Consider the following 24,864-nt stretch of genomic DNA (forward strand, 5'->3'; position numbering starts at 1 on the left):
GTACATTTGTTTTAGCAATAAAAACCCACAGTCAACATAAAACATTACAAATAGTGATGGATTAATATTTTTATAATTAAAACTTTATAGATTATTGAATATAGATATGAAATAAACAAATGTAATGCACTAGAAAGACTCAGTTGCTTATTCATTTCAAACTTGAAATAAATGACATGAGTCATATTAGCACAAGTTTTATCATTGTGTAACAATGTCATTTATAAACAACCAACTGTATATTAACTGTTGATCAGAATTCTACAACTTGGAATGAAAACCAATTTTTTCTAAATGTTATAAGTGGTTTACACCCATTAAATATGCTAAATATAGTTAAAGAATATGATGTTAGTGTTAAAAGATTTGTGGCATAATTATACTATTGTGAAACATAAAGTATAAGTTGTACTTTGAGTATGATAGTGCCTCTACACTAGAAAAAAAAACTCAATTAATTTAGCTATGTGCATTACACAATTGATATGTGCATAACAAAGAAACAGCAAAGAAATCATGTGATTTGTATTACCCTTTTACAATTTCACATGTATATAGTTATGTCCACAAAGAAAATATAACTTATACAATAATATTACAATCTATTAAAGTAATTTTATAAAAATGGTGACACTATTATATTGCTGATAAATGAGTTATTAACTTGGAAGTCTAACAGGCACAGTTATCCCCATCTCTGTTGCGAGCATTGTCATTAGCATTAAGCTTGATCTGATCTGGGAACTCATTGTACAGCTCTGCTTCAGTTTCCTGAGCCAAAGCATTACGAGCAATAGTCTGGAAGGCTAGTTCTACATTCACGGCTTCTTTGGCACTTGTTTCGAAGTAAGGTAGATCATTTTTGCTCTGACACCACTGCTGCGCACGCTTAGCTGATACTCCACGATTTTCTAAATCGACCTTATTGCCTAAAATGACGAACGGGAAGTTATCCGGATCACGGGGTGAGGCTTGTATCAAGAATTCATCTCGCCAACTTTCCAAGGACTTGAAGGTATTGGGGGCCGTTACGTCAAATACTAAAACGCAACAATCCGCTCCGCGAAAGAAGGCCATCCCCAACGACTGGAAACGCTCTTGACCAGCAGTATCCCAAATTTGCATTGTTACAATCCTATCATCGACGATTACCTCTTTTGTGAGAAAATCTGCGCCTATTGTTGCCTTGTACTGATTGGAAAATTTCTTGTTGACAAACTGATTCATGAGCGAAGTTTTACCAACGCCACTATCGCCAAGGATGATGACCTTCAATAAAACCTTTTTTCTCGATGCCATTTTGCACAAAAATATTATAAAATGTGTAAAAATACAATTTTAACTCACTCTTTGTCTGTTCTTTTGACATAAAACGAAATTGATAAATGCGTCACCTGTTACTGATGTTGCCATAACAGACTATATTTTATTGAATAATTTGTATTTAAATTATATTTAAAAGTTCAGTGCTATAAACCAAATTATACAATTTATGGAATTTAATAACGGACTGTTCAATACTCAAAAGAAACAATTTAAATGTATTTAATTTCTATTGGAAATATTATAACTTCTATCATGAGCTAATAATATCTCTTTAGTTTATAAAGTTTATTATCTGTGTAGTGTCTGCGCTGATTTCCGCAGATTTCCGTGTTTCATGAAATACAGGATCACAATTACTCCAATAAGTTTTTGTAATATTAGCTTTCCTGAGGAAATTATAGAATGAGACACGATTAAGTGATGTTTTTTTATTAACTGGATAATTATACTTTCTGCTAAGACGTGCCAAGAAAATACGGGTGAGGTTTAATGGATTACTTTTAAAGTAAAGGACTATCCGTTAACAAATTTTTGGCTTAGTTTAACATTAACTTTCTATTAAAGAATGGAGAATAACCTCAGTCGAAGTGGGAGCCGATCGAGTTCTGTATGTGAACTTGAAAAGGATCTAAGCGATATGAAAATAATAAAATCTAGGACGAATCCACGCAATACTGTGGGTTCCGCACGAAAAGCAAAACGAATAAGGTTTTTTCGAAACGGTGACAAATTTTATTCAGGAGTCACGATTCCAGTCTTGCCAGAACGATACAGGTAACACATTAAAATGTATTCCTTGGTATGAAAATGTACTTAACTTTCACTTTGATAGGTATTTTATATCTACCTATTGTATACAAATTTGCGACAGACAGACTAGAACTCGTTAAACACTTTGTATTTGATCGAGTTATTACACTTTTTAAGTTTTAGCTGTTTGAAGATATGTTTTAACTTGTTTATTTCTGAATAACTGTGTAAAGTTGTTTTATTTATCATTTAATGTAGATCTTATATACAAAATTGTTTTATGCTGGGTTCAATAACTTTTTGATAAATTAATGTTGCAAGGTATTAAGGTATTTTTATTACTCACCCTGTAGAAAGACCACCAATGGGTCTCAAACTAGCCAATTCTATCACCAGATTAATTATATTACATGGGTTTAGCAGTTTTTTAAAAACTACAAAAATCTCTAAAGAAAATTAACTTTATCACTTTGTTTTATTTTCTTATAAATGTTTCAGATCATTTGATAGTTTGACTGCAGATTTGACTAGGGCATTAGTTGATAATGTTACTTTACCGAGTGGTGTAAGAACAATTTATTCACTTGAAGGTAGAAAAGTAAGTGTTTACTTAATTAAATATTTATTTTTAATGCAATGTAATTTAAATAATTTATTTTAATTTCCTTTCAGATAGGAAAATTAGATGATCTGGAGGATGGACAATCATATGTGTGCAGTGGTTTTGGTGAACCTTTTAAACGGTTAGATTACGAAGCTAGTGCAGTAACGCCACAATCTTTTAGACTTAGTGGCCCTGAGTCTTTAAATGATAGTGCCAGTCCGTCACCTGCAAGAGCTAACAATAGACCGTCCCGTTACTTACTAGTATGTAATTATTCTCTTAATTTTATTCAATTATTACCTGATTTTTTTAGTTTTCTAATATTTTTTCTTTTATTCCCATTAATCAATAGTGAGATGGTGGGATTGGAACCCTCAACCATGGTATCGGAAATCTGTATCTTAAAGCTGTTCATTGTTCCTTCAACAATTAACATTCAATGCATAATGATATGAAATATCAAGTTCTCCTTTCTTTAGAATGTTGCATTATGTCTTATTAGATTTTTGAGTACTTTAAATTTAACTAACAATTTCTAATACCACTGTTTAATAATCTATATATAGTCTATTTATCCACTAAAGCACCTTACAACAGCTTACTGACGAATTCTTTTGATTCGTTTTTTTTATCTGGCTTTTGATGGATTAATTGGTTACTAACATTTTGATAAAGTATTAATTAGATATTTACATTGAAACATCTTTAATACTTATCTCACACAGCCATTACAAAACATAAAAATCAAGTGGAAAACCAACCTTTAAATACGGCAGATGGTTTAAAAATGTATATTAGAAATTATTGAATAAATTTTTACCATATTTCATAGTTTAAATCCATATTTTACTGTTGCCAACATATAATTTGCAATATTCAGTGTAGCATGAATTTAATTGTTGCAATTATAACTGTGTTCTCACTCTGTTGCACTTTATGGCTTAAAATGTGCTACAGTGTTTGTATTTAGGTTTATCCATCGTTTAATATTGGATAATGTAAGACTTTAACAAGCCTATCAGTCATGAAAAATTGTACAAGTAAATAATGCTTAGAAAAAAAAAGTAATTTTTATAACACAAAAAAAAAGATCTTAATATTAAGGACATTTTTAAGTTGTTAGTACTTGTTTTGTCTACTTAACTGTTGACAGAATAGGTTTCATATAATTTCGTACTTAGTCATATTACAGAAATACTCATTACTCTGTTATAAATTGCTGATGTCAGATGTTGCAATGTCTAATCATAGATAATAAAGATTAATGACAAACAATATGTTACTTTTCTACGCATCCTACATTCTACATAAATGTAATCATTTTTTAATCGGCTCTGTTATTGAATTAATTGTTTTTTATACTATGAATATTTCCATTCACTAAAATATAGTTTCCAGAAACAAAAAGTAATTCAAATGTCTTATTAAGTTCATGAAAGAATTGTTAATTGTAATATATGCATTGACCACTATATTCTTCCGGAGAGGCTGTAAGCTGCAGTATGCTTGTGCTTATTTGAATTTCGCCATTTTGTCTTTGACAATAGCGATTGGCAGCGGTATTGAAAACTCAACTGCCATGTTTGTGTTAGAGGAAATTGGATCTAATGCCATGTATAATAACTTATTAGGTACTCCATGAAATAACAAAACAGTAAATATTTATTATGAAATTCTAATCAAGGTCAAATTTGTATTTGGAGCATTCAATATTCATTATTTGGATTGCTTCTGGTATTCAAACATTGCTTATGACACAAAACAAAAACATGATATTATCATTGCACTGTTTGTTGTAATGATGTTATTTATATTCATATTTAATTAAATAAACATATGTTAAAAAATATATATATATAAAATTTATTTGATGATGAATGATATGAAAAAAAAAAATTGTGTTTCAGACAAATGGTAGTAACAATACTACTGGTAATGGGACAGCACGAGTGAGTCCTGCAGGTGACAATGTGGTCCGACCACGCATAGTAACAATTATTAGGAATGGAGTTAAGCCACGAAAGGTATTCATTTATTAGTTTTTTTTGTACAAGTGAAGAAAAAAATTCCTCCACATTACAAAAATGAATAAACTGAGGAACGTGAAATGTTACACAATTAAAGTTAATATGGAGAACATACGCACAAAGCTATTTACAATTAAAAAAAACTTTGTCTATGGACTACTCATTGTTCGAAATTCGAACTTAATCTCATTTACTTTGAATTGATCACTGGCTGACAATGTCAATAAAGTTTCAGTACTTTAATTAAGGATACAAACATGTCTGTTTTTAATAATTCTGTCATTACAGCTTTATAAAACTTTAGAGAGCTTTATAAAATTTTATTATTTCTGATTTCTAATTAAATCTACTATAGGTATGCAGATTACTTTTAAACAAGAGGAACAGCCCGACACTGGAGCATGCGCTGGCCGCAATAACCGAATGCATAAAGTTGGACACTGGCTGTGTGCGGAAAGTGTTCACACAGTCGGGCACTGCTGTCTCCGCATTACACCACTTCTTTGAAGATGAAGATGTCTTCTTTGCCTACGGAAATGAGAGGTTATTTTGCCATCTTTGTAACTCATACATTTGTTATTGGAGAGCATTATGTTACATATGTAGTTTATTATTTTCATATTACATACAGACGCTGTATTCTCTTTCGTCTGCTGTAATATATAGTCCTTTTTTATTGATTTTTATTTTTCCTTCACTTTTTATAGAGTTAATCAGGAAGATTTTGAATTGGAATTCGAAGAAAGCAAAGCTGTCTTACAATGTAGAAAAACCCCAATCTCAAGAAATTCCAGGTAAACAATAACCATTCTACAATAGAAATTGCCCACGATTTCATCCGTGCGGAATTACAAAAAAAAACTACTAATAAAAATAGAAAGAAGAATAAACAAATCTGTTCAGTAGTTTCAAAGCTTGTACAATGCAAACAAATAATTTAGCTAATATAGGAACGGCTAAAATACTCACGTACATATGTCCGGTGTCGGCACTGATTAGGGGCCCCCCGATGGGCTCGAAACTAATCGGTGCCGACACCGGCCATATGTACGTGAGAGTTTTAGCCGTTCCTATATTAGTTTGTGGTAATGTCTCACGAAAGTTTGAATAATTTAAAAAAAAATGTTAAAACATGGTGTGTTTATTGAACGATCCCTTTTGATAGCTATTAATGAATTGATTTAACAGATCGGGTCCGAAGCCCCGTATGCCGGTGAAGGCGAGCGGTGCGGCGGCGGCTGCTGCAGGTGTGGGGGGCGCCGAGAGCCGGGATACTGAGCCAGCCGCTGCACAGCTGCTACCTCACCCGCTTTCTCTCAAGTACTCCGTTGGCAAAATTATTGGTAAGTACACACTAATATATACAGATAATCGTTGAATAGTTTGTTGCTATTATTAGAGTTTCCAATACTATCTGAGATAACACCAATATGATGAAAATCAAATGGGCACAAAAAACACGGCTTATAGCCTGTCCAGTGGAATAGATAGTGTAACGTCTGTAGGCGCCTTTTCACCCTGTTTTCTATGTTACACACTTCTGCAGAATACATTACACAAATGCGATATACATTGTGATTTATTTTTCATATATATTATTGTTTTATTTTTTTTTGTTTGTATACAGTTTTTTGTAGTATACATTAAAAATTACGCAATATAGATTCGGTAAAGTTACCAAATTGGTCTAATGAATTTGGTAATCTTTAGGTGACGGCAACTTCGCTGTTGTACGAATATGCAGAGACAAGAATACCGGAAAGGAATATGCACTGAAAATAATTGACAAAGCAAAATGCAAAGGCAAAGAGCATTATGTTGAAGCAGAGGTACGAATTTATACTTTTATCATTATTTATAAATCTAATCAAATAGTTAAAAATTAATTGAATAAAATATGTAATAAAATTTAATATAAACTTATGCTATATTTAAATAATTTAAAATTTCGTGAAACAATATCCATAGTCTGTAAAGACTAGTTTAGGGCCCTCCAGGGCCCTTCTTTAGGGTGAAGGACCTTAATGATGTTACTGGAATTATTTCGCATTATTATATGTGACTGTTAGCAGTTTTTATGTTTAGTTTGTGCTATATTTATCTTTAGCTTTGTTTAATTTAATTTGAAACAGGTTCGTGTAATGAGAAAGCTATGCCATCCACGCATTGTTTCCCTTATAGAGCAACAAGACTGTCCCGAGTGGTTGTTCCTCGTTATGGAACTCGTAGGCGGTATGTTTTATATACTTTCATTATGTATTCACATCATGTCATGTATAATTTAATATTAATAATATATGTAGCAATTTATTCATACACTATAAAAAGTAAACTAATAAATACTTTAATAAAATAAAAATATAAAAACTAATCTAGTTAGGTATATTTTTAAATTTTTACGATATTACATTGTAAGTTTTATATAAAAAAATCTTTATTTTTATATAGATTTTGGTTCTTATGAACATGTTAGTCCTATAGCAAACTACTTGCAGAAAATTACAATTAATAGTACACGAAAAAAACAAATACATACAATAGCTATTCTGCGGACTACATCCAAATTTCTACTTTATTCATTCTAACATATAATACATTAAAGTTTACACTTTCGTGATCACTAGAACACTATATTATGTACTTTTCAATGATCCGTTTACATACATGTTTAACGATTTTTTTATTAACTTCTACTTATGTACCTAATGAAAAGGATTAACATTATGTACATTTGGTAATATATAAAAATATTGAACTATTGTACATTTGTAGGTGGCGACCTATTTGATAGCATCGCGGCCGTGTGTAAGTTCTCAGAGCCGCAGGCGCGCTTGCTCATTGGTCATCTAACATCCGCCATCGCGTATCTTCATTCACTCTACATCGTGCATCGCGACATCAAACCAGAAAACTTATTGGTAACAAACATTTATTAACAATCATTACCACGGTTATGGCCATATATTTAAAATATTTTTTTTTTCTAACTGCCCTCTCCTGAAGGCTTAACAGATTTGTAGCAATATACGTATCGTGAAATATGAATTGACCAGTGTAATACCACAACATAGAAGACAGGCGTCAAGTGATCTAATTTTAGTCTCCCCCTTTCCATTCCTACCCTTGTAAGGCAATGATGGGAAATAGATTTGACGTAGGTGGGGAAGCACAGGAAGGAGAAATATCCTCTTCAATTACTCATGTCGATGGGCAGCGGTCGCTTCGTTATTTCGGCGAATTCTTAAATTGATTAGAAATATTAAATGGATATAAATTTTATAGTATAAGGTGGCAAAGGAGCAAACGGTAATCTGATTCTGCTAAAATAGTAAAACGACCAGATCACCAACATAATAGAAGAGGAGCCATACAGAGATCTTCTCTTTTCTGTACGTCCCTATCCCCCCCCCCAACTCTTTCTTATAAGAAATGATAAGAAGAGGAATAGAATTATACTAATCATTGTCTACCATGCTTACAGCAGACTTGTCTGCCTATAAGTTGTTTCGTCTGTCACTTTAGATCTATTTCCTACTATAGAAAATGATTGTATCTACTGTTAACGTGTTAGTGGTATGAGATGACGGTGAGGTGAGTGAAATAAGAGAAGTGAAGTGGTGGGGATGTGCAGGTGGAAGTGGGTGGGGACGGCAGCATACGCGGCCTGAAGTTAGCAGACTTTGGACTGGCGGTGGAAGTACACCGGCCGCTGCACGCTGTCTGCGGCACACCCACATACGTCGCACCAGAAATACTCCTCGAAACCGGTTATGGACTAAAGGTATAAATGTTTTCAGATATAATGTCGGGTCTTAAGTTCGTGTGAGTCGCTGCGCAGAACACAATTTTAGGTTAAGTAGGATACTGGGGGAGGGCATTGCGCAGTGCGCTGATCACCTTTGGCCGCCAAGATATTTAAAAAAAATTATACACATAATACTTATTTACACGTACCTAACTTTTATTTATATTAATATTTTTGTAAAGATTATATACTGTACCTAAATGAAGAATTCAATATGGACACTCAGTATGACCGTTTAAAGAGAGCTTTGTGTCCATTATGGATTAAATAATTTTTACCTTTCAGATGAATTTCCTTGTTCAAGAGTTTTAATCGAGGAAGATCAATCTACATGTGTATATGTATAATGAGTGTGGTACTGTGATGTACAGATCGACGTGTGGGCGGCGGGCGTGATCCTGTACATCCTGCTGTGCGGCTTCCCGCCGTTCTCATCTCCGGACGGTGACCAGGAGAAGCTGTTCGACGCGATCCTGTCTGCGCGGCTGGAGTTCCCCGCGCCGCACTGGGAGCGCGTCTCCGCCGGCGCCATAGACCTGGTCGCCAACATGCTGCGTCCTCAGCCCGACCTGCGCTTTGCTGCAGAGGATGTGCTCGACCACGCCTGGATGTCGGTCTGTATTCATTGATTCTTAAGAGTTTAATGACATTACATTCTTAATATTTATGCTATGTTTCGAATTGGAAATAAAAAACTTTGACAAGCGTTGTTACAAGGAATTTTGCGTACTATCGGAGAATTTGACGGTGTTCCACATAAAATGTTGCAGTCGTTTGGTACACATTTAGACGACGATTTTTATTTCGATGTTTGCGGAACTCACTGCTACATCATTGGTTATTTGTAATGAAGATCGGAGTATGTCTCGTTGCAAGGAACAAGGCAATTTTTCTGTAAGTGGAACGCCGTGGATTTCCGCGACAGTACTTTTAGATTACAAGTCCAACGGTCCAATCTGTTATTGTATACGTTTAATTTCAGGATGACTACGACGAGAGCTGCGACTTCCGCACGTGGTACGATGACGACTCCTCATAGCTGAGCGACCGAAGTCCCCGGGGCACGATGTCGGAGCCCTGACGACGTGGACACCACATTAATGCTATATATTATGCCACAGTACAGGCTACTGCCACGAACACAGCTCTGTATGCCTTTAACTACACCAATACCAAAGTTATTCTCTAATTTATGAATCTACCGTAGAAATTTGGTCTTTGTTCAATTTATCAAACAAATTCATGTAAAGTTGCAGTTGTCTCGCTTTTTTTACTTTCTTCCATTTTATACATCATAGTGAAATAACGAAATAGTCTTTATTTAAAAGGTGCATGACAAAATGTATATGATGGTGGCTGTAAAGTATTACTTTGATAAATAACACCTTATCTTTGTTGTAAGACAACGATTATTTCAGTTATTTGCAATAGGAAATGTTGAAAACATGCAATGAAAGTTCACAGATAACGTCGCGTATGTAAATAATTCAAGACGTGTTCTGAAAATCAGCGAAATTTAGAATGAATTTTATAGTAGTGTGCAAGCTTCAAAAATTAATAAAATTATTTAAAAAAAAAACAAAAAAGAAAAAAAAAAACATCAAAAATTTATTATAAATTCTAAGTCGCCTCATTTAAAGCCGTTTATTTAAGATTTAGTTTAATAGAAACACTAAACGGTTTACAATTTAGTGTGTGGTAATTTATTTTATTGATTTTTTTTTATTATTACAAAGAAAATTCCCTAAAATGTATTACTATAATAAAATTCAATGGAAAAGAAAAATTACAACAAACATATCTAAACACTCATCTTTATAAGTCTGTAATTACAGACTTATCAAAAATAGACATGTTTGTATCGTGAAACTTTACAAAATCCATAGACAATAAATGAAATTGTCAACCAGTGACGTCTATACTATTATAAATACGAAAGATTTGTTTGTTTGTCTGTTTGTTTGCATTGAATAGGTTGCGAAACTAATGAAGCGAATTGAAAAATTATATCACCATTAGGAAGCAACACCATTTCGGGTGATATAGTCTATATTTATTATTAGATTTTTTTTATTCCGCGCTGATGAAGTCGCGGGCAACTGCTAGTGTGTAAATATAATTTCACATTGAATTTGATTATAGATACATTTATTTAGAACATTATCAAAGTAATTGTACATTACAGGGGCTTAAAAATACTTTATGCAGTGCTAATTGTTCAAAACATGAAATATATATCAATTTTATAGTCCCCTGGAATGTATATTTCGTAGATATAGGGTTAAAGAAATTATATGGTATTTATAAATAAAATATATATCTTTAAGTTGCTGTAACATATGGACACTTATTTAATTATTTTATATTACATAAACTGCGTATGCTTAATTAAGTTAATGGCAGAATTGAGGATCGTAACCGTTTTTGTAACATTCCCGTTTAAAAAAATAATATTCAACTGTGTCTTTATATTTCAGTTAAAATATAAAACTCTATTTAATTCAATTTTGATTAGTTTTGTAATTATCACATGAAATTATATACAAAGTCTTTATATATATTTAAGTCGCAAAATATCGTCCATCAATGGAACAAGTAACCGTTTATATGAAACATTCAAAACAATATCTTTAAAAACAATTGGATTTAAAATTAAACATTACGCTAAACTTCGTTAGTTACAAAAAACTTTATAATTTTTCAAAATATAAACAAACACGTAAAAATTCTCCTCCTAATGGCCGCCATGTGTAGAAATTGAGGTTCGCTGATTAATTATTTAAGCGCTTGATCGAAACAAGGTATTAATAATGCCTGTTAATGTAATTTATATTTGACAATAAATGATCTCGCATATATCATTTTTTTTACCATTTCTACGTGATTGAAAATCCATTGTTTGCCGCCATTTTAACAAAGCACTGATGGTGCTAAAACAGACTGACAAGAATATCTGACCCGGCATAAGTCAAACTTAAAGTAGCTTTAAGGTCACTAGCGCCCCCCTTTCAATATCAAAAAAGTATCAAGATCCTTTTCTTACTGTATAAAGCGACAAGAACATAATCCTGGCAACATTAAAATAGTGTCACAAGTTCTTTTTCATACTGTTATGTTAGGGTTTTACTTTTATGTTATTTTCTATGAACTTTAACGTATTTTCTGACAAAATTAATTGCGATAGCAGCGCCTCTTATAGACTCAGATATCCTTGTTTAATATCTGGGTGAGTCAAAATTCTCGAATAAAAATATTTTTATTATTGTCATAAAAAAATTTTTCATCGTTAAATGTGATAAAAAATACACTTGTTACAGCTTTTGTATTAACATTTGGAGTGGTATAAATAAACATATTGTGTATAAAGCTAACATCGAAATTTGATATTGAATTAATGAAATCTGCGTTTATATTGTTTAGGTAAAAAATATTAAATTATATGTGAAGATAACTTTCAGATTAGTTAACTAAATATTTATATGACACACTCAAAAATTATTTGTATGAATTTTGAAATCCAAAGATATATATACATACATAGATAGGTCTTTATATGTATTTTTCTTTTTATAAAACACTCAAAAATATCCAATCAAATGTTTGTTAAAACAATTCCAGATGTAATTATTGCTTTTCTTTATATTTTTCTTATATAAAAATGAAATAATTTTCCGTAACTTCAATTGATTTTTGCAATATATAGTATATGGAAATATGACAACCCATTAAATCCAGTATCCATAAAATACTTACACAATGGGTTGATTTTTTTATATAAACTATCAGGGGCTTTCTATGTATGTTAAAATTTAGTTATTGTTGAATTATTATCTACACACATAATATGAAACACGTATACACAATATACACCATTATTTCTATGAACTCCACCACTCATTTTGTATTAGTTTTTGAGATTAGTGGGAAATATCTATTTGTCATTCGTTTTATTAATTTGTATGATGCATTTAGTTTATATGATATGTGCATTTGAGCAAATGAAAGCATTAAAACTTTGTATGAAACATGTGTTTTATTTAGTCATTTTGTATAAAATGTATAATCATTTAAAAATATATCCACTTAACAAAAAGCCACTTCCATCTATAGTCACTTCTGGATGTATTCGTTCTAGAATCATCTGGAATGAACATTTTTTATTTTATTTACAAGGTGGCAAACGAGCAAGCGTCCACCTCAATTCTTCGAAATAGCAGTGACCGCTGCCCACAGACGCAATCCACTTCCCCTTCCCATCCTTATGTTATAAGGTACAGGGGACTAAAATTAAAGCAAATGATGTTGCTGGTTCTACAACTGTTAAACATGTTTTGTATCGAGTTTAACAATAATAATTAGAAGGTTATATTTCTCTACTCAAGTAATTTACGTGGCAGAATTTGATCTTCATATTTCATTCATTGTTATTTTCTAGCTCTCGTCTATTGGGTATCTTCTTTTCGTCAACGTCAATTGAAAATATATATTGCATTATAACGTATATTGCAGCCATGATTATCTGTAAATTTAAACAATTTTTGATACGCAGGCAAAAAAATGGGATAATTTTACTAAAGATCTTATATTCACAATTCTCGCGTACAAAAATAATTTACTTAAATCATTATACTTGATTATACCTTTATTTTACTTATTAACATATATATTTTACTTTACAAAAATTGAAAATTGAAGAAAAAAATATCATTGTAAAATTAAAAATAGTGCACCAACATCAGTGCAATCCCATGACTCAAGCAAACAGTGGTCGGGGCTGCAGAGAAAGGAACTAACTACCTCATTATGCGTGCGGTTTCTAAAATCCTTTTGTATTAGGCCCTTAATTCAACTATTAAGCGAGAACTTAATGAGTCTATTCTTAAATATCGGCTTCGTCTGCTAAGGTTATAATCGTTATACAAAAACTAAGATGTGTGGCCGAAGCAAAAAATATTACTAATCTTTATATGACTAAACATTACTACGTTGCTTCCTGAACGGTTCAACGCTTCCGGATGAAGTTTTCAACAGAGGTTAATTACAATCAGGAAGAAGGCTACACAAAATTATGTTTTTCTGTGAGATATATTTATTTTTCATATAAAAAAGAAAGTCGTGTTAGTTACACTATTTATAACTCAAGAACGGCTGAATCGATTTGACTGAAAATTGGTGGGCAGGTAGCTTAGAACCAGGAAACGGACATAGGATAATTTTTACCCCGTTTTCTATTTTTTATTCCGCGCGGACGGAGTCGCGGGTAAAAGCTAGTTTAATCTATATTCTATGTTCTTTTTCATACACGATATTATTTACTAAATAACTGAACATCAAAATAGAAATTCAGCTTTTTTCATTCGTAGAGTTTCTGGCAACAGATAGTAATAAATAATTAATTACTTAATTAAATAAACTAACCTCAAAAACAAATATGTAAATATATTGATAAGTTCTCAATTCGTCGACAGTCAATTCATCCTTTCCAATGGCTACATCCATAGCTACATGTATGTATGCTGAAAACACACAAAAAAACTAAAGTTTATTTGTGTTTATGTACTCAAAAGTTGTTCTTTATATATAATATAACAAAATATAACAAATATATATATATATATATAATATAACAAAAAATAAATAATTACCACGCGAATAACACTTTATCTGAAAGTTTGAAAAAATCATTATATAAATAACAAAAATAATATTATGTATTATTGTTTTCAGAACGTGTAAACGCGAGGCGCTGCGCAGAATACAATGTTAGGGGCAGCGGGCAGCGGGATGCGGGCGGCAGGGCACTGCGCAGCGCGCCAACGACCTTGAGCCGCCAACCACCAAGATATTCAAAAAAGTAATAACACTAGATGCTAACTAGCTACGCCACGGATTGTTTTTGGTAGCTGTAGGATTTGAGCTCTTATTTGCAAAGTACTAATTTCCCTTCCTGCTCTTCTAAATTCTAAAATCTCTCTTGGATAAAAATGAGGCGGGAAGGTTAAGGATAGAAAAGGGAAGTTGATTTGGCGAATGAAGGCATGTATATGAAAGAGAAATATCCTTCTGCAAATTCTCCCTTCTATCCTATAAGAAAAGTCAATCACTTAAGTAACTTTAAAACTGGTTTCATAGTGTATGCTATTGTTTGATTAAAACAACGTTTTTCCCTTACAGGTACGTGAAACTAAAAATGTTTACGTTTCATACACTTCTGGTGTCTGGATTTACCATCATTAAAAAAATGATTTCTAAATAACTAGATATAATAATAAACAAATTTACCATTCCAATATTATAACTGAAAAAAAATAGGCTAAAATATTGAGCAAGCGTATTACCGGTCGACTTTCTTTGCTCACGTATAAATGTTTCTATAGTATCTGTGGAGCATACGAATGACACCACCTGAAAATTATATTTATATTATAAATTGGGAAGCAATACCAAAGAAGCAAGAAAGTCATCCGCAAGACCACAACTTTGTATCTGATTTTTTTTACATTGATCCTATCCAAAATTTATTAAAAACGATGACTGGCTGTAATAGTACAATACCCACGTTTACAACGATGGCTAAATAAACCATAAGTTTTAAAATTTCACTCCATATACTAAAGGATTTGTTTTTCAGAAGCAGAGGTCTTCGATAGTGAAGTGTGAATAATTCTGCATCACGCCTGTAACAGATTAATTATTATAAAGAACAAATTTTATAGATCTCGAGTTGGCACGTCAGGCAGATGAATACGCTTGTTTCCGGAGTGCCATATTAAATACTAGATGCTATTAAGTATTTAAATTGACAAAGACTATCTGTTGCTCGAGTTTCAAAGATTGAATAAAATTAAAACATAACGTTAATCGGCTGTTTATCGCCATTTACCATGTTTTTAAGTTTTTCGTATTAAAGTAGGGAATTAATGTAAATCCTCGAAATAAACAAAGATCACATAACTATTCAGACTTTTACAACAATTTCACCATAATTTGTGCATTTAGAATAACATATACAAATTGTGTACTTGAAAGTAAAAAAAAAAATTTGGTTCACTTAAGTGATACGTAGTCAAATAACAAATAATGTTAACCTCATGTCGTACATATTGAAGAACAATACAATTAATATGGCGGGCGGACATGCAAAACCAAAGGCTATGATCAGGGTGAACTGCATTACTGAAAATTAATTAAAATGTTTTAAATTTAAAAAGTTTTAAGAATTACAAATTCCAATAATTACAGTATACTATAGGCAAAATAGTTGCCTATAAACAGGGGAGGATAAAGACAGTGTGCAGAAAAGGAATAATTCCCCGTCCTGTAAAGCCCCCTCTTCTGTCAAAACCCTCCTTTATTGGGAAATGGTGGGAACGAGAAGAAGAAGACCTGAAGTAGCAATCGGCAAACAACATGTATATTGTAATTTTTATTAGCCGACTTCAAAAAGAAGGAGGTTATATTACCAATAAAATTATCGATACAATTTTAATTTACCAAGAATTGTCATTTTGTTTGCTAGGATATTTTCATTAAAACGATTTAAAACGAATTCTCTCTCCCAGCACGGAACGTGTTGCACTATTGCACGTTGATTATAATCAGTCGTACTGAAATGAATATAGCATTAGTTCTACCAAATTCCAAAATGTAGTTTAAATAAGTAATAAAAAAATTCACATTACACAAAATTCACTTACCTCGAGTAAAGTGATAATTTTCTCAATATGACAAATCTTAGAAGTAGAACAATTGTAAATGCAAATGAAAGCTCGAAGAGACACGATGTCATCACACACGTATCAACTAATAGATATTGGTCATTTTTTTCATAACCGTGCCATAGTTCAAAAATTGCCTGTGAATTTTAAAATTACAAATGTTTTTCATAATATGTTGTTTTAAGTACAGTTTTAGGTGGTGGGTCGTAGCGGGATGCGGGGAAGAGCACTGCGCAGACCACCGATGATCTTGGGCCGTTGAGCATTTCCTGCCCTAATTCAGGTAGCGCATGGCGCGTGTACATGTAATGACACTGTAGGTCAAATTCTACATATACACATATGTATATGTTTGGAATATTCCAAATTGAGTATAACACTTCAGAAGAGATAAAACTGCTTTAATTATTTTGAGCCATTTTGATTGTCTTATATCAAGAGCAAATAACGGTACGTTTGAGTTAATCAGTTTAATGTAACAGTTAAATACGACAATATACCTGCAAAGGATTGACTACTTATACGTATTAATACAGATCGTAATAATTACTATTACTTATAGACGGTCAGTTATCGTTCGGGCGAACCTCGAATGCTTCGCAATTTTACACACTACATTATAGTGTAGCCAAGTCAAGAAATCGGAAAAGTTTTTGAGTCTAATTTTTTTGTAGAAAAATGAAAAATTATTTAAAAAAACAATCATTTTAAATTAAACAAAGATACACATATTTTATATTTACCGAATGAAATCCATAGTAGCCAAGTACTAACATAGGCAGAAGCAAACACATTATATAAAGATGTTTTGCAAGCGACCGGTTGTATGATATATAGGTTCTATGATTTTCCAATCGAACAATATAACTCGCAGCCTTTTTATGAATCTGTGAAATTGAAGAGAAAGTGAAATTGAGATATTTTTTTAGAACGAAAGAGATTTAACCTCAGATAGTTGCAAAAATTCAACACTATTAAATTTATTGATAAAGAGGTAAAAGGTTGCGACATTTCAAACGAAGTAATAATTTAATAGCCACAAAAATAAAATGGGAAATATGAAGAGAAGAGGAAGAAGAGAAAACAGAAATGAACGTATGGAGTAAATGAAAAAATTAAAAAAAACGTTTTTTCATTCATCCCTTCTTCCTCCAAATATCCTTCACTTCTTCACAATCCAGACTAGGTCTTTCGGCAACAGATATTGTTGCCGAAAGACTATTGCTCTGCTTATTACTTTTAGATAAAAATAATTATACAAAACTTACAAGATCAATGATGAAGAGAACTACAGCGAAACCAATCATGGTATAAATCAATCTGGGAATAATTTTCTCTGGGTTACGAATGTTCATAGGTATAGTTTTGATAAAGGCTCTATCTTGCATCTTTCTTAGTCTTAAAAATATAGCAAAAATAAATACAGCCAGTAAAATCTGTTGAAAAGATAACCTTTTTTATTACCCAGCTGACGAGAGGATAATGATTTTTTTATAAGATCAAAAACATAGTTTGGAGATGTAATAAGAGACTTAAATTTGAACTCGTTTTTACCCGACTTATTCTGAGGACGTTTTCGCACGTACATCTTACAAATTTTATAAATGCGAAATTTATATATATATATGGTTGAGGGTTAGTTTGCAGATAATACCAAAACGGCTAAACGAATCTGGGTGAAATTTGGCACACAGATATATATACTCGTAGATTATTGTCTGAAAGAACGAAGTAGCAGAAAAAAGCTAGTCCGATATTTAGACTATTTATGCCAAACCAATTATTAGGCTTGTTGAAAAAAATACGGTGGTAAACACACTTTGGCCATATGGGCCGTGAAATTCTATGAAAATTCTGATTTTCACAACTTCAAATAAATTTAAACTTAAAAATCTATCGTAGTTCTATTGAAAATGGCGAAACAAATTGGGCTTAATAGAAATTCATGTCGTAAAACTTCAAAAAGTTTTTGATTCTTGGTTTAAATACAAAAGAAATGGACAATATTAACAATAAATAACATACTTACGATACCAATATAACAAATTAATATTTTAATTTTAGAAACGTAATGTTTGTCAATGACAATGCCCGTTTTATTTGATTTTCGTGCTGTGCCATGATTACCCTTGAATTCTGGTCTAAAAAAAAAGAAAAAATAAACGATTTAGCTAAGCATTCATTCATAACAAACTTAATCTAACTGAATGTTAAATGATTATACATTTATTTAATTGTGGATATTTTTTCCATTTTCTTAATTGTAGTTTTTTTCTGGATAAGGATATCCTCAATGTGTATTAAAGTATTTATGGATAATATAATAAATACAGGATCTAACATGGGATATATCTGATATGGATATATATAATTACCGAATAAAATATTACTCATGTGCATATTGGTACCTTGTTTGTTTTTTATTGAAGTATTTATTACGTGTTTCCCATACCCAGTTTAAATATTTTTCTCTTCCAAACCAGTAGGCTGTGAAAAAGATACCTGAAAACGAAAACTTCTTGAACATGTTGATTTACCTTTTTTTTACACAAAACATTAATAAATTGGACTAACAAATTAAGCATAGTACACGTACCCCAGAGAATGATAAATGTCGCGAAAAATGGTGTATACTTATTATCCACTAAGACATTAATTGTATACCAATTACAAAATCTAAAAACCTTTATCACGTAACATAGTACATAATTTGGCGTCTTATTAAAGCAACTAAAGCATATTTTTTCGTTTGATGATGAATGGTTACATATCGGTGCTCTGAAAAGTAAATTGTAGCCCTTCAATATCATTGTAGATACACAAATCAGTAAAACTATTAAAGAGAGTCACATCGATTTTGGATGTAATGTTAATTCTTTTATTTTATAGTTAATACAAACGTAGTATTGTTATTTTTTAGTGCAAATGAAAAACTAACAAATATTTAGAAATACAGACGAATATAGAACCACATCCTTTTTGAATGCTATTAAAAAAGACATATTTCTATTACGCTACACCTTGGCGACGATACAAATAAATATAGAACAAGAACTAACCTCAAATCCATGTAGTTTGCGTTTAGAAATATAGCTAAGAAGAGTGTTATAAGAGCAACTATGGACGCAATTGCTAGAAATATATTGTAAAGTCCATAATAAGCGAAGTACAGAGCAACCTGGACAAACATGAAATATTAATACATAGCCTGATATTGTTTAAACACCGTTACCCGTGAACATCTGAAACGATACGAATCTTGGTCGAATCACCCCCAAAACTATTGCTCAGATCAGAACAGAACTATCTGAGGAAAGTTCTGATTTGAATTACATTTGAATCTAAATTTAAATATATATGTGTTAGAACTTACCTTTGGTCCAAAGTATTCTTGCACCAAGTTTAATGGCTGTCTCGTAAATATATTTGTGATACCGACCCAATTATAAAATAGGATCTGAAATATTATAAATCTATAATATGTAATTTAACAATAAATAGAAAACATAATGTAAATAAAACCGCAAGTGTCTTTATCTAATATGAAAAGAAAATTTTAATGTTTTTTATCAAATTTTTCAATAATTTTGTCTGTTTTAAAACTTTAAAAACATCTTAGGTTTTTCCAAATGTCTCTTTCTGCTGCGAGAAATCCCCATAATAAGGCGTTTAGGAATCAAAAAAAGGCCAAAGATGTGGTTAAATAGTTACTAAGACTTAAAATGATATAGACGGGACACACGTAGAATTAAAGACGCAAGGTGGACTTAAGTAACTAACTGCTGTCCCATTAAAAACAAAAGAAGAAAGGGTAGAATAACCCATTTGTAAACGACATTTAATTAAATGTCTACAATTAAGTAAATATGTATCTTTGGCCCTAAGGTCGACGATCCTACGGTATGCAATTACCTGACGAGCATTAATACTTGAAGCATCTTGTGTAATGAAGTAAGGTCCGTCATGCAACGCATATGCATCTATCACTACTTTGCGTTTTATTAACCTAAAAATAAGTTCAGGTTTCAAAATGTATCATCGCCAGTATTAAATTTGCAATAAAATATATGAAGTGAATTAAGTATTACCTTTCCATTCCTATATAGTTTTGTCTGTCTCCAAATGGAACGTTTAGCAATGTCATATAAACTATGAGGCTTCTCTCCAAGCTCGAGTATTGCAATGGTTGTGTGTACTCCTTTCTACGAGATACGAGAAACTTTGACTGTTATAAAATATTTCAGCTGTCCGTACTGTTTGTTAGAAGTACATACTCGTGTATTAATTATATACTATTTATATAGACGGGATAAAAAAATTATACTACATCTATTCATACATATATAAATAGATGTAATATGTAATATGTGAATAATACCTTATTAAATTTATCCAATCGCGTTCTCTGTCTGACATTATGTGTTCCGCTCGAGCAATTTGAACGTAATTTATACCAAAAGCATGTCTCAAATTGTTAAGAAGATCGTTTGGGCAATGCACTTTAAAAAATATTAACTTCTTGTTATGCGGCAACTAAAATAAACATAAATAGTAATCGTAGATATGTACGAGTATAATGAACTATTAATACGGAAAAAGTTACTTACCACACCTTTTTCAAATTCAATTTGTAATCCCGTTTTAACAATGTTGGTAAGAAAATTATTTTTCATGGGATCAGCTATAAGGTTTTCTTCATCTTTCACAACTAGGATCAGATCTATTTTACGAACTCCATCTCTGAACGTTCGTCCGGGATTATTTTTCAGAGGCACAGTACTCTCGTTAGTATCTGATGTCACCCCGTCTACTGCTTCCTATGTGAACAAAGTCATGACTACAGGTTACAATCTAAGAGATTCAAATAAATCAGTTCATATTATTTCAGACTAAATGCCCAAACTATTGCAAATCCTAAGATTTACCAATAAGTTACGGTGATAACCCAAAAATTTATGTGATCTTTTTAGGGCATATCACACTATTTACTAGGTATCTATACACCTTTTACCCGTTGGTGTTAAAAAGTTATAAAAAATGTAACCAAAGATCACAAAATTTTAAGACTTTTTACATAAGGAGATGGTGATTAGAATAAGATTTAATTTAATGAGAATTATATTTCACCAAAGCTCTGGTTTTTGCAGTAAAACATGAACAAGTCTATCTTGTACAGTAATAATCTATACAAAATCTTTTTAAACAAAGTAGCTTTTCGTGACCTCTTTCTGGCCTGTGTTTTGCTAATCCACGAAGCGAATTAAATACGGTTTTCACCATCATCTAGATCATTTACTCTGGATGATTCGTGTATTGTTTTTCATTACAATTAAAGTTTAGGATATATGTATCAATAGTGTCTTCCTGAACCCCTTATTATTTGCCTTTTATGGCTTACATGGGCTAAACCGTTAGCGTTGCATGAGGTATGAGAGAATTATGGATCTCATGAAATGCTACAATAAAGTTAGCAATGGCATTCTCAATAACCACTTTTTGCTATACAAAAATCAATTAAAAATCGCATGTTACTTGCGGCGCTATTTTTTCAGCTTTAATATAAATCCTCATCTAAGATTTTGTGTCGCGCTATCCCCGGCAAGGGTACTACTGATGTGACCAGACGTATGTCCCTTGCCAACAGGGCTGGTCGCTCGTTTAGAAAATAGAATTGAGATGTTTTTAATCAAATTATATTGGCTTTTTAAGGAAACAGCAAAAAGGTTAGTCGACATCACAGGAGACCGAAGAGCTGGCAGCTACCTCGGACAAAGAATTGGTCTAGCCATTCAAAGGGGGAACGCTGCCAGTATCTTCGGAACCTTGCCTAAAGGGAGGGATACCTTTTAATGACATATTTCGGTTTTTATATTTTAAATTTGATACTTACTGAATGCTTGTGAACATAAGACGAAATCAAATATTATTTAAACAAAACATTAAATATAAAATAACGGAAGAATGGACAAACCATTGTCATCGTTTCCTCTTTTCCAGGTTTAACACTCATTTGGAAGTAGTAAAATGTATATAAAAATTTAAATAGTAAAAGAGTATGACAGACATTCCGAATAAATCATATCAGAAGGCGTAGCACGAAAATTTGCTAAAAAGTATTCAACAAATCTCGTATAAATTATGACATATGTTGTAGATGACGTTTAAAAACGCATATCGTTAAAGACCCTCTGCATATTTTTGCCAACTTAACGATGTAAATAAAAATGGCCAGCTACTTTGTTGCTTGCCATCAAAGAGGTTCAAGTAGGTAAAATCTATAGTAATATTCTTTAATAAAAATGGTCCATAATTTTCGCGCATAGCTACGACTAGCGTTGCCAGGCGTCCGGATAAAGCCGGACATAGGTAGGCTTTTTGATTGCGTGTCCGGCTTTTGTTAAGCTTTTTACATTTCGCAAACGAGAGTGGCGGAGCGCCGGCGACGAGAGTCGACTGACGGTCGTGTCCGGCCTTTCTACCTAAATGTCCGGCCAAACTGGCTGGTCTGTCCAGCTATTAGGATTGGTGACCTGGCAACCCTAGCTACGACCCTATAGAGTCCCGTCAGGTCCAGATATTTAGGAGGTGACTGGGAACCAAAGAGATAGTAAGTTTAGTATAGTAACAAACTGGGAACAAACAAAACATTTTATTTATATAAGCAATGACGATGATCATGTTCATGAAACATTTTTTTTTCTTATTATATTCAGACACTCCGTTTCTATTAGTTGTATAGATAATTTGTGCTTTAAAGGAAATGAAAGCATTAAAACTTTGTATATAACATGTGTTTTATTAGTCACATTATTAAAAATATATAATCATTTAAAAATATATCCACTTAACAAAAAGCCACCTCCGTTATCCATAGTCACTTCCGGGTGTGTTCGTTCTGGAAGTATCTGGAATAAAAAAAGCATATTTTGTAGTTATGTTATATAAAAATAAATTGGGTTTGACAGATAAATACAAATAAATTTTAGTTACATGTATGATCTTTGACTTTTAAGAAGAGTTAGATTAGGTGAGAATGTGTAATTTACAGACATGTGGTGCCCTTTTTATCCAGCACCCTGAGCCCTGGTCGGTCACCCAACTGTGCTCTGCCCTAACGCAGTTACTGACCTTATATTTCATTTAAGCATTAAATATAATTGTAAAGTAATTTCACATACCTGATAGTTCCTCATCCAATTGCAAGTAAGTTTCAGAGCTGAAACATTACCCTTTGATTTAAGTGCCATATACAAGTTCTGTAAAGGCTCTGCAACATTATAATACACAACAAATGGCCTTCCTGGTTTTACAAAGTCTGATAATTCATTGAAAATATTTTGTGGATCCTCTTTACAAGCGATAACCAAAGAGTCTGCTTTTTCTGATAATAGTTTTGATGCGGTAATGTTCAAAAAGTGCCATTTTGGCTTTTTTGGTTCATAATCTTCTTTATCATTGTCTGATACATTTGTTTTATTATTCTTAACATCAGTATCAACTTCAATTTTAGTTACTTTATTTATATGACCATTTACATTTTCTACAGCTTTTCTTTTTAATTCATTTCCATCAATACTTTCCTTGTTAGATACATCATTTGAGTTGGTATCACATCCCTGATAGAACTGTCTTAATGCGGAGTAAACATTTACAGAAACGCATCTATCCAATTGTTCTATACTAAAGTTCATTCCCATTAATGCTAATTTCTGTGACATATTTCCAGGATGCATATGAATTAGTTTACCACTGCTTTGCTCTCCAATTGCACTAAGTAATGCTGCTGCCAACAAACCATTAGAACCGGAATCATAAAGTAAATGGGTACCTTCAGAACTGATATTACACAATGTTATTATTTGCGACAATGTATCTATTCTTATACCCTGAATTTTGCTTGGGTCCAATTTATATAATATCTCAGTAATCATCCTTAAATTGGGCTTCAGAATTTGTATGTATTCAAAATACTTTTTTTCTTTTTTCCTTAAGTACTTTTCTTGAGAAAATTCAGTCTTATTATGAAATGTTTTAGAATTCGTTATAAGACTTTCTACAATATCAGATGCTCTACTAGCGTCACTTCTTAAATCGTTAATTTCTGCAGGTGTTAACTTTTGGGATCGACCATCATCAAATATGTTTCTATTATCAGTGCCCGATTCTTTCACATCGATTTCATTTTTTAGATCTATAGCTTCTTGGCTTAGTTCTAAATCATATTCTCGATTCTTTTTATTTCTTGGTAACATCCTAAAAACAGAAAAATATTCACAACCATCTATTCCATTAAGATTTACATTATCACGTCCAATGTTTACACATGAATTTGCCTTATTAAACTTATGAAGTTTCTTATAATTCTGCTTTTTGATAACAATATAGTCTCCAATACTTATGGAATTACGCGACATTTTATTTTATTTTTATATTAGAACAACTATAAGTTGTTAACGACGACAAACTTTACAACCAAATTATAACCTATAAAATGTTATAGTTGCTGACAGTTGCAGCCTGACATAGACACATACGGCAGTTCTATGACATTGACAACTAGAAGGGCACCAATTGTAGGCGATAGGTGTCGCCACTACGGAATCTGAGCGTTACAAGGAAGCAAACATTTCCCAA

At 32.1% G+C, this 24,864-nt stretch overlaps 4 protein-coding genes across 5 annotated transcripts; 1 reads left to right on the plus strand and 3 right to left on the minus strand.

The window, feature by feature from the left end:
- Positions 1-355: 355 nt before the first annotated feature.
- LOC106720453 (ras-related protein Rab-7a) lies at positions 356-1,399 on the minus strand. The gene has a single exon (XM_014515165.2). The coding sequence runs from the start codon at positions 1,297-1,299 to the stop codon at positions 673-675; it is 627 nt and encodes a 208-aa protein (XP_014370651.1). The 5' UTR covers positions 1,300-1,399; the 3' UTR covers positions 356-672.
- A 234-nt stretch (positions 1,400-1,633) lies between these two features.
- On the plus strand, positions 1,634-10,185 carry LOC106720419 (serine/threonine-protein kinase GA29083). The gene is made up of 14 exons (XM_045686428.1): positions 1,634-1,805; positions 1,891-2,100; positions 2,575-2,674; positions 2,749-2,943; positions 4,588-4,704; positions 5,063-5,250; positions 5,415-5,501; positions 5,896-6,050; positions 6,418-6,536; positions 6,840-6,939; positions 7,480-7,625; positions 8,339-8,488; positions 8,884-9,126; positions 9,495-10,185. Exons 2-14 carry the CDS (start codon positions 1,892-1,894, stop codon positions 9,549-9,551), a joined length of 1,866 nt encoding a protein of 621 aa, XP_045542384.1. The 5' UTR covers positions 1,634-1,805; position 1,891; the 3' UTR covers positions 9,552-10,185.
- Positions 10,186-12,625: 2,440 nt separating this feature from the next.
- On the minus strand, positions 12,626-22,377 carry LOC106720418 (anoctamin-5-like). The gene is made up of 20 exons (XM_045686429.1): positions 22,202-22,377; positions 20,838-21,047; positions 20,609-20,763; positions 20,319-20,432; positions 20,143-20,236; positions 19,604-19,687; positions 19,290-19,408; positions 18,827-19,008; positions 18,639-18,732; positions 18,260-18,371; positions 17,499-17,666; positions 16,974-17,117; positions 16,210-16,367; positions 16,007-16,119; positions 15,072-15,189; positions 14,851-14,917; positions 14,158-14,176; positions 13,931-14,028; positions 12,903-13,031; positions 12,626-12,653 (listed from the first exon to the last, which is right to left on the minus strand). The coding sequence occupies exons 1-15, from the start codon at positions 22,238-22,240 to the stop codon at positions 15,140-15,142; spliced, it is 1,836 nt and encodes a 611-aa protein (XP_045542385.1). The 5' UTR covers positions 22,241-22,377; the 3' UTR covers positions 12,626-12,653; positions 12,903-13,031; positions 13,931-14,028; positions 14,158-14,176; positions 14,851-14,917; positions 15,072-15,139.
- Positions 22,378-23,028: 651 nt separating this feature from the next.
- LOC106720433 (tRNA (adenine(58)-N(1))-methyltransferase non-catalytic subunit TRM6) lies at positions 23,029-24,681 on the minus strand. Of its 2 annotated transcripts, XM_014515136.2 has the most exons (3): positions 24,564-24,636; positions 23,409-24,483; positions 23,029-23,135 (listed from the first exon to the last, which is right to left on the minus strand). In XM_014515136.2, exons 2-3 carry the CDS (start codon positions 24,480-24,482, stop codon positions 23,055-23,057), a joined length of 1,155 nt encoding a protein of 384 aa, XP_014370622.2. In that variant the 5' UTR covers position 24,483; positions 24,564-24,636; the 3' UTR covers positions 23,029-23,054. The 2 variants fall into 2 exon arrangements, with proteins under 2 accessions (XP_014370622.2, XP_014370621.2); XM_014515135.2 differs by having other exon boundaries at positions 23,409-24,681.
- Positions 24,682-24,864: the final 183 nt, after the last annotated feature.

This window comes from Papilio machaon, chromosome 3, assembly GCF_912999745.1.
Source record: "Papilio machaon chromosome 3, ilPapMach1.1, whole genome shotgun sequence".
Lineage (NCBI taxonomy): Eukaryota > Metazoa > Arthropoda > Insecta > Lepidoptera > Papilionidae > Papilio > Papilio machaon.

What these genes read in the sequence shown, in the direction of transcription:
- LOC106720453 (XM_014515165.2), bottom strand. Translation starts at nt 1,299, where the DNA reads ATGGCATCGAGAAAAAAGGTTTTATTGAAGGTCATCATCCTTGGCGAT.
- LOC106720418 (XM_045686429.1), bottom strand. Translation starts at nt 22,240, where the DNA reads ATGAGTGTTAAACCTGGAAAAGAGGAAACGATGACAATG. An exon ending in CAAGTATTAATGCTCGTCAG is followed by an intron (nt 19,688 to 20,142) that starts GTAATTGCATAC and finishes ATAATATTTCAG; the next exon opens with ATCCTATTTTATAATTGGGT. An exon ending in GACATTTATCATTCTCTGGG is followed by an intron (nt 18,733 to 18,826) that starts GTACGTGTACTA and finishes TTTCGTTTTCAG; the next exon opens with GTATCTTTTTCACAGCCTAC.
- LOC106720419 (XM_045686428.1), top strand. Translation starts at nt 1,892, where the DNA reads ATGGAGAATAACCTCAGTCGAAGTGGGAGCCGATCGAGTTCTGTATGT. An exon ending in GTCTTGCCAGAACGATACAG is followed by an intron (nt 2,101 to 2,574) that starts GTAACACATTAA and finishes TAAATGTTTCAG; the next exon opens with ATCATTTGATAGTTTGACTG. An exon ending in ATTCACTTGAAGGTAGAAAA is followed by an intron (nt 2,675 to 2,748) that starts GTAAGTGTTTAC and finishes ATTTCCTTTCAG; the next exon opens with ATAGGAAAATTAGATGATCT.
- LOC106720433 (XM_014515135.2), bottom strand. Translation starts at nt 24,644, where the DNA reads ATGTCGCGTAATTCCATAAGTATTGGAGACTATATTGTTATCAAAAAG. An exon ending in ATTGGATGAGGAACTATCAG is followed by an intron (nt 23,136 to 23,408) that starts GTATGTGAAATT and finishes TTTTTATTCCAG; the next exon opens with ATACTTCCAGAACGAACACA.